Source organism: Aulonocara sp. 'chitande type north' Nkhata Bay, linkage group LG6 (assembly GCF_057382095.1).
Source record: "Aulonocara sp. 'chitande type north' Nkhata Bay isolate Kocher_YH1m ecotype deep benthic linkage group LG6, A_spYH_male_GT1.1, whole genome shotgun sequence".
Taxonomy (NCBI): Eukaryota; Metazoa; Chordata; class Actinopteri; order Cichliformes; family Cichlidae; genus Aulonocara; species Aulonocara sp. 'chitande type north' Nkhata Bay.
Window position 1 is genome coordinate 12918285 of NC_141349.1, and position 11920 is coordinate 12930204.

General features: G+C 41.8%; 1 protein-coding gene across 1 annotated transcript; it reads left to right on the forward strand.

The window, feature by feature from the left end:
* The first annotated feature begins 7959 nt into the window (after positions 1–7959).
* LOC147327402 (uncharacterized) lies at positions 7960–11436 on the forward strand. Its single transcript, XM_086297535.1, has 4 exons — positions 7960–8356; positions 8480–8580; positions 10609–10792; positions 11057–11436. Exons 1-4 carry the CDS (start codon positions 7979–7981, stop codon positions 11369–11371), a joined length of 978 nt encoding a protein of 325 aa, XP_086153661.1. The 5' UTR covers positions 7960–7978; the 3' UTR covers positions 11372–11436.
* Positions 11437–11920: the final 484 nt, after the last annotated feature.

Sequence of the window (11920 nt, forward strand, 5' to 3'; positions counted from 1 at the left end):
TCTGTCACTCTCCTTTGCAGACGCCTTTGTGCAACCCACCTTCTCCACATCACCGCCTCTCATCACTCAGGCTGTATTCAAGCCTCTATATTAATCCCCACCCTCACCGGGAGTCCTGCTCTAATCCCTATCACTGCTGGGATCAACGGGCCATCGGAGTCTAACTGCCAAATACCTCTATCTAAATTCTGTACATTAATAAATCATGGTCATTTCTTTCTTATGATCCTTCCGTACTGAATTATAGCTATGTTTCTGTGCCAAATCAAACATACTGATCCTTCCTCTGTTTCTGTTTTACTCCTTGACAATATGTTGTCTCTGCTGGTGTGATTACAGATACAAAGTATCCTGTTTCTCTCAATGTATCAAATGGGGGGGGGGGGGGGGGGAATCAAATGCAGTGTAAATGAACAACTCACAGATAGCATTACTCAACCCTGTAATAATTCAATTTTTTGTTTATTTCTCTTTTTAAAGAAACATGAAGTCTCTGCAAGAGAAGTAAGGGCATGATACATGTGTGAATGCTGAACAATGAAAGAAGTATGACATGCAAAGATCAGAAAGGTGTCATATTATGCATCAACACCAGACATGTGTGAAATGACTGCTGTGTAAAAAAAAATGTGCACCCAAAACACAAAAAGCACTGGCAGATGAAACAAGCAGAAAAGACTGTAACTGTAAAAGCAGAAATACACGATGAAAAAGCGAAGAAGAGAAAAACTGACAGAGAGAGGCATTTCTATTTATACACATTAACAGTTACAGTAGAGCAAAGAATAGCATGGCAGGAAATACAAAAACAGACGATGGACTCTTACAGAGATGCTTCTCTCCATGCATTCTTGCTGTTTCTGTTTCATGCAGGCTTTATGAATGCAGACAGCAAAATGAAGGGTGAAAATGTGAAACATATGAAAATATGAATTCATTAATAAGGCTGGAATACCAAATGTTTCATCAGTAACAAAAGTGAAAACAGCTTGATCTGAGTACAACAGCTTAGCCTCCAATCTTATAAAACTGGACAGACTTTAGATATTCAGGTGAAAAAACTAAGATGTTGATCATAAACCAGGTTTCTAGCTGTTTTGTGTCTGTTATTATTTGTTCAAAGTAGGGAGTGTGTGTGTTGGGGAGGCTTTAAGATAAGTTGTAAGACGATAATAGGAGACACCTGTGTATTTATTACTTATATGTACTTATTATGGATTACAGCACTCTCAATAAAAATGTTGTTCATAAGCACAGGCAAAGCATCACTGGGGTTTTTGCTAAAGTCAGTGTTCATTAAGCACTTCCTCAATAATTTTTGAAAGTAGAAGTAATTTGGAGATAGGGCGGTAGCTATAGGGTCCAAATAAAATATTTGAGGAACTTCTTGTTTTTCTTCTTGAGTCTTTGGCAGATGTGGCACAAACAAAGACACTGTGAAAACTATAAATATGATGAAGTAATCTGAGTTGACCTTGCCTTTTAACCTTTCAAAAGCTGCACAATCACAGGAAAGGTCACAAAGAAAGATGCAGCTGTGATGAAGTGTCAGTGAGACCGAATCAGTCAAACACCCCAGAAAAAGACATTTCAGTTTGATTGACATATGTGAAGTTTTGTGATATGCTTGGTTGATGGATGAATATCTTACTTCATAGCTTATTCCCTGTTTTGGCTGTTTGGCATACAAGAGAGGGACCCAAAACACTGGACTCAGAGGACAAGAATTAAACCCAAAAGCACCGAACATGATGACTTTGGAGGAAGTTAAACTACACACAAGACACAGAAGAACAGTCACCAAAATAAAAGAGGACGTGAGTATGTTTATGGCCTGGCTTTGTGCATATGTATGAGCTCTTACTGATGTGTCCCTTATGACTCTTTGAGGATGCGCCTATAATCTTAGCAAGCCTTGAAAACTTAAAAATGATCCCACATATTTTCTAATGTAGTTCATTTTTCTCCAAGACAATACCTGTTGGTATCAAAGGTAACTGTAATATTTTAAAATTCTATTTCATCTTAATATTACACACTTTATTATTTCTTTTGTACAGTCGTTGTTTCAGCTAAAAAAAATATAAGGGGGTGGTAGACAAGGAGTACAAAACTCAAGTGTAGCAGTAAACATAATTTATTTACAATAAAACAAGCACAGGGCATTAAAAAAGGATAAAAACTAAAAACAAGCTAAATGTCCCACTTATATATTATATGTACAGGTGAAACAGTCTTTAAAAAGATGCTCTAGCACCAACACCAACCATCACCGAAATCGCTCTTTTCACCGAATGTGTCTCGCTGGCATTTAGGCACATGGCCACCAGATGGCGCCATTATCATAACTCGTATCAACAACAGCTTCTGCAATTTATGCAACAGTCCACTCTACAGAGGGTTTGAATCACCTGTTCTGAGGGCTCATGCAGGTATTAATAATACTGTCTCCTGTTCTCTGAATTCATGCTGTAATTTCACATATGTTGATATGATTTAGGAGCAAAGTTGTCTCTTTTGGATGTTAATTCATCTGCTCACAGTGCATGAAATGGGAGAAAATCCTCATGTTTACATCAGAATCTGTTTGTTGCTCATGTTTATGTATATGTATGTGAGTGTGTGTGTGTGTTTAAAGCTGATTATAGTTACAGCGTTGTCTAGCATAATTTACAGCCATAACACTGTGAAGAAACAGGAAATGTCTCCAAGTGAGACAAGGCCATACTCTGTGTGTGTGTGTGTGTGTGTGTGTGTGTGTGTGTGTGTGTGTGTGTGTGTGTGTGTGTGTGTGTGTGGCATGTTCAGTATATGAGAACTGAGCCATACAAAGATGATGTGCATGTGTGAAAACTTCTGATTCTGTGGTTATGCTATTTTACATTTTTTCATTGTATTTATTGTTCTCTAATTGATTTATCTCTTAATTAAAAAACAGCGTCCTCTCCACTGAGCCGGAGTAAAAAGCCACAAACACACACAACTCACAAGCTTTAAAGCAGGGGTGTCAAACATAAGGCCCAGGGTCCAGCATAGACTTGCCAAAGACTCCAATCCGGACCACTGGACGGCTTTGAGCGCATGAATTCATGACTCTTAACTGTAGGTTTTACAGTTTGACTGATTAGTTTAGAAATTATTCAGACGTTATATCTTTGCAGGTGGTCTCCTCACTACAGGAGTTCACTCTGCAGCTGGGGGAGAGATATACAGTAGGAGAGGTGGAGAATGAACTCAACCTGGGTGTCTATTGTCTTGTGTAGTTTGGGAGTTAATTGGATGATGGGGTGGGTGCAGTTTTCTCTGGTGAGGAGTCGGGTGGGCTGCCCCGGACTCTGTGGGGCTGGGCGGTGCTGCAGCTGCGGGCCCTGGTCCGGATGGGCCTGGGCCCCCTTGCCCTGGTGGGTTCCGGAGTGTGGGGGTGCCTACTGGGGTCAGCGGAGGAGCTGGCCCCAGGGAGGGGCCACTTGCCCCTCCCTTTCTTCCCTCCCCATCCTCAGCTGCCTCCCTATTCCCGCTCTACCACACCCACCCACACACGCAGGGCTTGGGGTGCAGGTATCTCACCAGGGTGCAGGGGAGGCACTCCCCCTCTGTCCCCTTCTGGCCGCCTGTGCCTCAGTTTTATTCTGCAACCTAGACATCCACATTACTCACACTCTCACATAACACATACATATAGGGCCTTGGGGGTGGGCACGTTTTACAGCATCCAGAGGATGGTCGGTGTACTCCAACCCACCTCTGGCGCTGGTGCCCTACCCTCAATTTTAAATGCATTTAGACACTAAGGGTTTTCGGGAAGAGCCGTGCTGCTCTCTGAGAGGAAGCTAGTACCATGCTCTCCTGTGTTTTAAATGCACTTTAGACCAGCACACAGCAACACTACATATGAGCGGGCGTAGGGAGGTTTGAGGTCTTCACTCACCCCGGTTCTGTTAGCCGTCAGGGCTGGGGGGCTGGGAGGAGGTGCTGGCCGTCTCCTTTGGGGCTCTACTCAGCTCTTCCCAGGAGGGTGGCACGGTCCCCCCCCCCCCCTTTGGTGGTCCTCCTCGGGTCCTTGTACTCTGGGGCCTCTGGATATCTGGGGCCTGGATCTCCTCTATACCTGCTTTATACCCTGGTGGACGGGGCTGTGGCTCCCCACACTCCCTAGCAGATCGTTACATGGAGAAACCTTTGGAATACAAGCATGCTGATCCACACAGGTATGCACACAGGTGTACACACGGGTGTTCACAGACGCGGACTACAGCTTTCTTGGCTGCTGCCTCAAAGCACATTGTGCGCTGTCTATCTTGCGTGCTGCACAATATCGTTTATTATTTAGTATCTACTGTTAGCTAGCTAGTTTATTGTGATGGTGCTGTTTTTTTATTATGTTGCTCTTTGTTGTTTGCTTTCTCTTCTGTTTTTTTTCTCCATACAGGTGATCCAGGTGTTTTGTTTGGGTTTTTTTTTTGGTTTTTTTGTTTTTTTTCTCTCTTCCCCCCCTTCTCACCGTCTCTTCTCCCCTCTGGTTTTGTTTCTCTCCCTCTCTTTCTTTCATTCTTTCTCCCTGTCCTATCCCCCAGTCATGTCTGTCCCGTTTGTAGCAACTGAAAATAAAATAAATTCATAATTATAATAAAGGTCAATCAAATGGACCAATATGGCAAGGCCATGATGATCCACTTGGTAAAATAAATCCGCTTGGCATCTTTCTTGGCCTTAAGACAACAATTCTGATGGCTAAAGATCCAAACGGGACACAAAAAAAAAAAAAGAAAGAAATTATTCAGACGTATCATCAAGCTTTGATAGTTAAATGCTCAGCCAGGTCCCCGTGCCAAATACACCCAGACAGATAAATTAGACAAACCAGAAGTTAGTGCTTCTTGATAGCAGCCTCAGAACTTTTATAACCTCTCAGTTTCACTGTGGCTCAGGCCTGTTAAGCACTTGTCTCTGTATTGCGCAGGATTTTTAATGACTTCTTCACAGTTATGTCGAGGATAATAATAAGAGCTGATGAAAATGAGGGCAGAGCCAGGCTACTTCATGTCTCAGCACAAGTGGGAATCTGTCTTTCTGCCATCACCTGCTAGCAAATTGGCAAGCAGGTAGTAACAACACTGTATAATTAACACATAAACACACTCAAGTATGCCTGAGTTTTGTTCACTGTGCCAAAAATTTATTTTGGCATTGGCTTAGGATTTTTTTTTTGTCTTACTTGATGTAACAGTAGCTTCATGCTTTATTAAAAAAAATAATTGTAGCTTCACATGTCTTTCATCTCCATAAGAATGATGTTTTAATGGATGATAAAAACTCTGATAAAGTCTTAAACTAAAATAATGTTAAATATTTGATGATAACTGTAAATTTGCTTTAGTTATTAAGAGTCCATATAATGTGGTACAAAAAAGTCAGAATTAATAAAACAAATTGCTCACCCTTTCTGTCCATGCAGATTTTTATTTTATTTTAATATACATGGGATTTGTTGGTATCATTGGGATCATTGTCCTATTTCGTGGTCGTAGGTCAAACGTTTAATGAGATGGTCTCACATAAATATTTTGGTACACAAAGTTCATGGTTGACTCAATAACTACAAGGTGCCGCAGTTCTGCGGTTACAGGGCAAACCCAAATCATGATCTTTCCTTCACTGTGCATGACACTTGGTATGAGGTGTATGTGCTGAGATCCTGTGTATGGTTTCGGCCATGGTGCATCAGAAGAACATCTGAAGTTAAAACAGCATTAAATAGTATTATTTTACTATTGTTTTAACATTTGTCTCTTCCTTCATCTAGGGTGTGATGAAGCGTCGTGAATGTGTTGAATCTTTCCGGTCAATGGTTTCGCCAAAAGAAAGATCACATGAAGCACCCTGACATCTGCTGGTCAATCGATGTACACCAGGAGTGCTGTGATATTACATGTGGGCTACACGCCAGTGGATATGTATGGTTTATGTACCATATGATGTTCTGTAGAATATATATATATATATTAGGGGTGCAACGATACACAAAATTCACGGTTCGGTTCGATACTTTGGTGTCACGGTTCGATATTTTTTCGATACAAAAAAAATGTTCAAGCATTTTTAATTTGTCATTTATTAAAATTATAAATATATATTTTAACTCAAAAGTACAGTTTTTAAATTTAACCCTAACCCTTGTGCGTGTTTTTTATTTTGACAGCGAATGCACACCTGCGGACCACTTATGTGCAGCCCTGGTTATTTAGCTCGTCATATTGCAGCCACAGAAATTATTTTGTCCATGAAACCATAAAGCTGCACTTTCTTTTTGCCTTATAGTCTGATTTGTCATAACTTCTCCGTTTTGTGATAAGCTTTTCTTTGGCTGTCACTTCTTCACCCTGACCTGTCTTATTTGGCTCAGCAGAACTGAAATGCTTTTACACACGCACTCACATAAGCTCAGCGATTCTCTGCGCGATCAACCTCTCACATGTTTAAGCTGCGGGAGATTTCACTTGTCATGTTTCCATAGTAAGCTAACGATTAATAAGACGATGTCAGAGGAATTGGTGCACAAATTATCATCACTCACAGATCAGTGCTGTCGCTCTCTATACACAGTTCGCACGATTGCAAAGTGAAAGCAAAAAAACAAGCGCAAATTCAAACGCGACTTCAATATGTCACATATTGACAGTGGCTCACCGATGCCAATGACATAATTACCCAGCTACATTTCTGAAAGAATGCAAAAGCATTGACATATATTTTTCCTACAATAGCCCGACGGGCAGGGAAGAGATAGAATTTTGGTAGCCCGTCTGAAAAAAATCGCTAGCTCCGGGACGTCGGGCTAGCGATTTTGCGAGCCCTGTATCTGATTGAGGAATCACTCATCTTTGGAAAAGAGAGTTTATACAGAGAAATGGCTCTTTCCAAAATAAAAGCTATACTATCCGCTTCTTCTGGGCTATATTCTCAGCAGCATAAGGAGAATCATGTGCTAACAGCTGTCTAAATGACTCGGCTAAAGTTAGTAGCATGCTTGCTTTTTTTTGTCTGCTTCCACTTGTCTTTGCACTAGGATGATGTCGGAGTAAATGTGCAGTCATATTCGTTGTGTTACCACTAGTGCTTTCAGGTTAATCTCGTTGAAATGACCTTAACGCCACAACACGGCAAATCTCCGTTAACGAGCTACCGCCGATCGCCCCGTGCATGGGGCTAGACGGCCAACACGTTAACGAGCTAACTGCGCTAACACACTAGTTCACACCAATGTAATTGAGCATTGCATGGCACATCCAACATACTGTTTTACTTTAGTCCATGACTCGCTTACCTTCAGGGTCATACGTCACATGAAAACCAAAATAATTCCAAACGCCAGATCTGAATGAGAGTGGGGGAGGTCCATGTTAAAAGGAGAGCTTAACTTCTGTCTCGCTAGCTTGCCCTGCGCTCTTCCTTCTGACGATGCTGTCTGTGTTGAGCGCTCAGTGGATCTGCGCTGGACAGTGCAGCCTAGGCGGAGTAGTCGAACACAGATTCACTGAGCGCTCAACACAGACAGCATCGTCAGAAGGAAAATTGATAAAATAAATTACAAATGTTGTATTGTTCGATACATATGCGTACCGAACCGAAGCACTGTATCGAACGGTTCAATATCGATACGAATATCGTTGCACCCCTAATATATATATATATATATATATATATATATATATATATATATATATATATATATATATATATATATATAAAATGCTCCCTAACTGCTGATAATTTTTGATGGCACCATCATGTGCTTACAATCTCCTTGCAAGCTCATGATGATTCTCAGAATCAGCTCAGATCCAGTTCTGTCATGGTCCGGGTGTGTGCCAGTGTGTCTCCCTCCGAGCCGGCGTCTCCACCCCTGGGAGGGGCCTCAGTGTTTTTGCTGATCGCTTACATCTGTGGGTAATAGTTGGGTTGCGGTCACGTGGTTCTGATGACGTGCGGAGGCAGCGCGATTTTTGAGTGGAGGGCGGAAGTAAACATGGAGGACACTGTGGAGAGTCAGGAGAGCAGCTATTGTGCAACTTTAGACCCCGTTTCTCGGGAGAGATATAAACAGATAGTTAAAAAATATATCGGACGTGATCCGTATTCTTTGAAAATGTCCGAATACACCACAGAAGTAAAGGATTTGCCTACTATCGAGGCTGTGGATATCACCAACTACTTGGTCCTCCAGACTTCTTACTACACTAGGCAGCAAATGAAAGCTTTCAAGAGTCTGGAGGCGTACAATTTTTTTGTCAGCGGGTGGGTCCACAACCTTGGAACAAAACGTCTCCGTGATGGATACAGTTTGGTGTTTGCAAGGGTGAGTGTTTGTTCTTATATTGCTTTATCTTAAACACGCTAACAGTTAGCGGTAGCGGCTTTAACGTCAACAAACATGCCACATCCTTAGGACTTCGTTAGAGTGACAGTTGTTTGTTTCAAGGTAAACCATTCTCAGCGGTCTAACGAGACACCTCTGAAGACTTGGGTAATTGCAAAGGAGGATGGAGAAGTGATTGCAGCTCATTGCAATTGTATGGCAGGGTTAGTAGCCTAATTAAGTAGGATGTTATTGCAATGAGAACACACACATACACACACACACACACACACACATATACGCATAGGGCACTGCTAGCATTTTGCAGGTGTACTTCAGTAGTAGTGGGGAGAGAGTGTTTTCTTTTAGCTAAGAATTCATCAGCTAAGAATTTGTGTGATTGCCTTAGATCCCTCATGACACTCAGATGCATTTTTCAGATAGAGGGTAGAACTATTCAGTCATGTCATCACCTAGATAATGATTTCTCTATAGGCTGTTGAGAAAGAGTTAATGAATAAACATGTTACTTCAAATAAAGTGCCATTGCACATTAGTATTAGTAAGCTATGCATCATCAAAATGTACTGTAAATATTGCATTTCATGTTAAAAAGATTATGTGCTCTATTTCCAGACTATCAGAATCATGCTCGCACGTTGGAGCTGTTCTTTTTGCAGTTGAAGCTGGGGTGAAAATGAGAGCGACATGCACATCAGAGCAGTGCAAGTGGCTGATGCCATCTCATGTTAAAAAGGTAAGCCAAAAAGCAAAATGTAGGATAAAGAATGTTATATTGGGACTTCATGTGACAGTAGGATAAAATATCTTCCCCTATACTGCTACCTTGTCGTGGTGGGGAAGCTTGAGTGCCTCAATGACCCTGTAGGCTATACCGGCGGGGGCTTCAAGCTCCTGGTAGATCTAATCAAGCCGGGCAGGTTGCAGGTGAGGGGTCAGACAAAAGGCAGTACTTTAATAAATGAAGAGTTCTATTCCAAAACGCTATAACAGCATTTAAAAGCCATTTCCTTTTTCATGACTAACATAACCATGACTGCAGAACCGTATACTGTATATCACACCCTTCTCATGCATGCCTCAACACCCTAGCACTTGTTTTCTGCGCACACACACACCTGACTGCAGCACTTAATATATTCACATTTCTCATGCATTCCTCAATACTCACAACTCCTCACACCACATTTTCATCAACATGGAACTGCTTACTTTCCACTCCTTTTATACCCAGCACATGGCACCTCCATCCCCACCCAACATACACACACACACACTTCACTGCCAACCAACCACTATACCCAGCCTAAAACACACATACTCACTCCACTGCCATCACTGTTCAATTTCGAATATTTTTGGAAACGAATATATAGCGTTTTGGAAAAGAGCTTTTTAAATTTTAATGATCTTCTTTGGCTTAATTTTTCCAGATTCCTGCTTGCCCAGTAACTCTGATTGACTTCTCTTCAGCAAAGTCAAAAAAACGAAAGCTTGAGTGTTCCATTGATGGCTGCACAAGTACACAAAAGGTTGGGAAATCACTTCCATGCCCAAGAGTGCAGAGAGATTCAGAGACATACTGTAGGTTTTTTGAGAGTTTAAGCAAAAACTGTCCAAGGAGTGCAGCACTGATGTCTAGGGAACCTTACCACAAAGAATTTGTCCCCCAGTCTAGCATGCTTCCTAAAACTGTGCCTGAGTACAGAACACCAGAGACACTGCAGCTCCCCCCCCAAAGACCTTGAAGAGCTATGCCTGGACTTCCAGCTTGAAGAGCTCACCCTGTCCCAAGTCCAGGCTGTAGAGAGGGCGACTCGAAGTCAGAGTGCAAGCAGTATTTGGTTTAGGCAAAGAGCTGGACGCGTAACTGCCTCTAAGCTGAAACAAGTTCTTAAGACCAACCCCCAGCAACCATCAAAGAGCTTGATCAAGGCCATATGCTATCCAGAGGCATATAGGTTCACCACAGCTGCTACAAGGTATTTAGGGTTTGATGTAGGGTAAGGCAGAGTTAAGATTTGGGGTATGAAACTGTCCATAACTGTAACTAAAAAAGTGTTATGAAGATGGAGGTTAGTTATAGGCTTATACGGCTAGGGTTATACAGGGTAAGAACTAAGTATAGTTTAGGGTAATGGCATATTGTATAATACATCACTTTACTGTTTTACACATCCAATACTAAGTAATAATTTCCTTTTCATGTTTGGCATGTGTACTGTTTATAGTTATGGATGCAAACATGAAGCACAAGCCAGAGGAGCATATGAGAAGCTTATGAGCCAGGAGCATGCAGGCTTCTCATGTATGGACAGCGGTCTCTGGCTGAACCCCAAGTGGCCATACATGGGGTCCTCCCCTGATGGGATAGTCACTTGTGACTGTCATGGAACTGGCATCTGCGAGATTAAGGTATTGACTCTGTTGTAGTCAAGGCCATAGGTGTGACATCTTTCCATAAGAATCAGTGAACTGAGTAAAAATGCAGGAAATACCTTTTCTAATTTCTAATCTATTGTTCAATTAAGATAAGATGAGGCTTTATTGTCTGTGTCAAATAGACATTTGTTTTGGGCAATGAGAGATTATGATAACACAGACCACACCCATCATCTTTGCTTCTTCACTGTTTCATCAGATAAATCTTGATTGTTGTTCTCATCACTGTGATTTTAGTGCCCACACTCTCAGAAAGATGCGGTCAACCTGCGCATGCGTGCTGGGGAGAAGGGCTTCTGCCTCATCAGTGACGGGGATAATGTCACACTGGACCCAACTCATGACTACTATTACCAAATTCAGGCACAGCTTCACATTGCAAATGCAGAGTACTGTGACTTTGTTGTGTGGAACCGCAATGACATATTTGTTGAAAGGATTTTGCCTGACCTTGAGTTTTGGGATGATGCGATTCCTAAAGTTGAGTGTTTTTTTAGAAACAGTATACTCCCAGAAATACTGGGACAGCAAGTTACAAACATACATGTGTAATGTGATAAAAGGACGACAACATAATGACATTTTGAATATTGTTATGACCTGATGGTAGTCATTATGAGTTCTGGCTATTGTATTTGCTCTGACGTAGCATTAGAGCACAAATTGTCATTTAATTTTATTGTACATTTAATTGCTATTTTTGGTACCCTAAAATACCGTTTATCAGTTTCTCTGGTCGACCTACTGGAGCATCCGTAAACACAACAGGACATAGGCATTTTGCGTACTGTCTGTCTGTGATTTTGCGCTTATCTTTTTCACTTCCGACCGCCAGTCAAATTTCGCGCTTTACGTCGACGTCACGTCTACGTCAAATGAAACCTAGCTATTAGCCGGGGACTCATAAGGCCAGCGTTCTCAATCTCTCTTCGCCAGATTCTCTGCTAACATCAGTCAGTGCAGGCCACCACCATAATTCCCTACGTGTTTTTGTGAATCACCTTGCCTCACTATATGTTTGTTTTTTGTGCGCCTCTTCTTAGCTACACCTAACTGTCAACCCCTGTCGAAGAGCTTCTACTTGGATGCTGGACCTTCTGG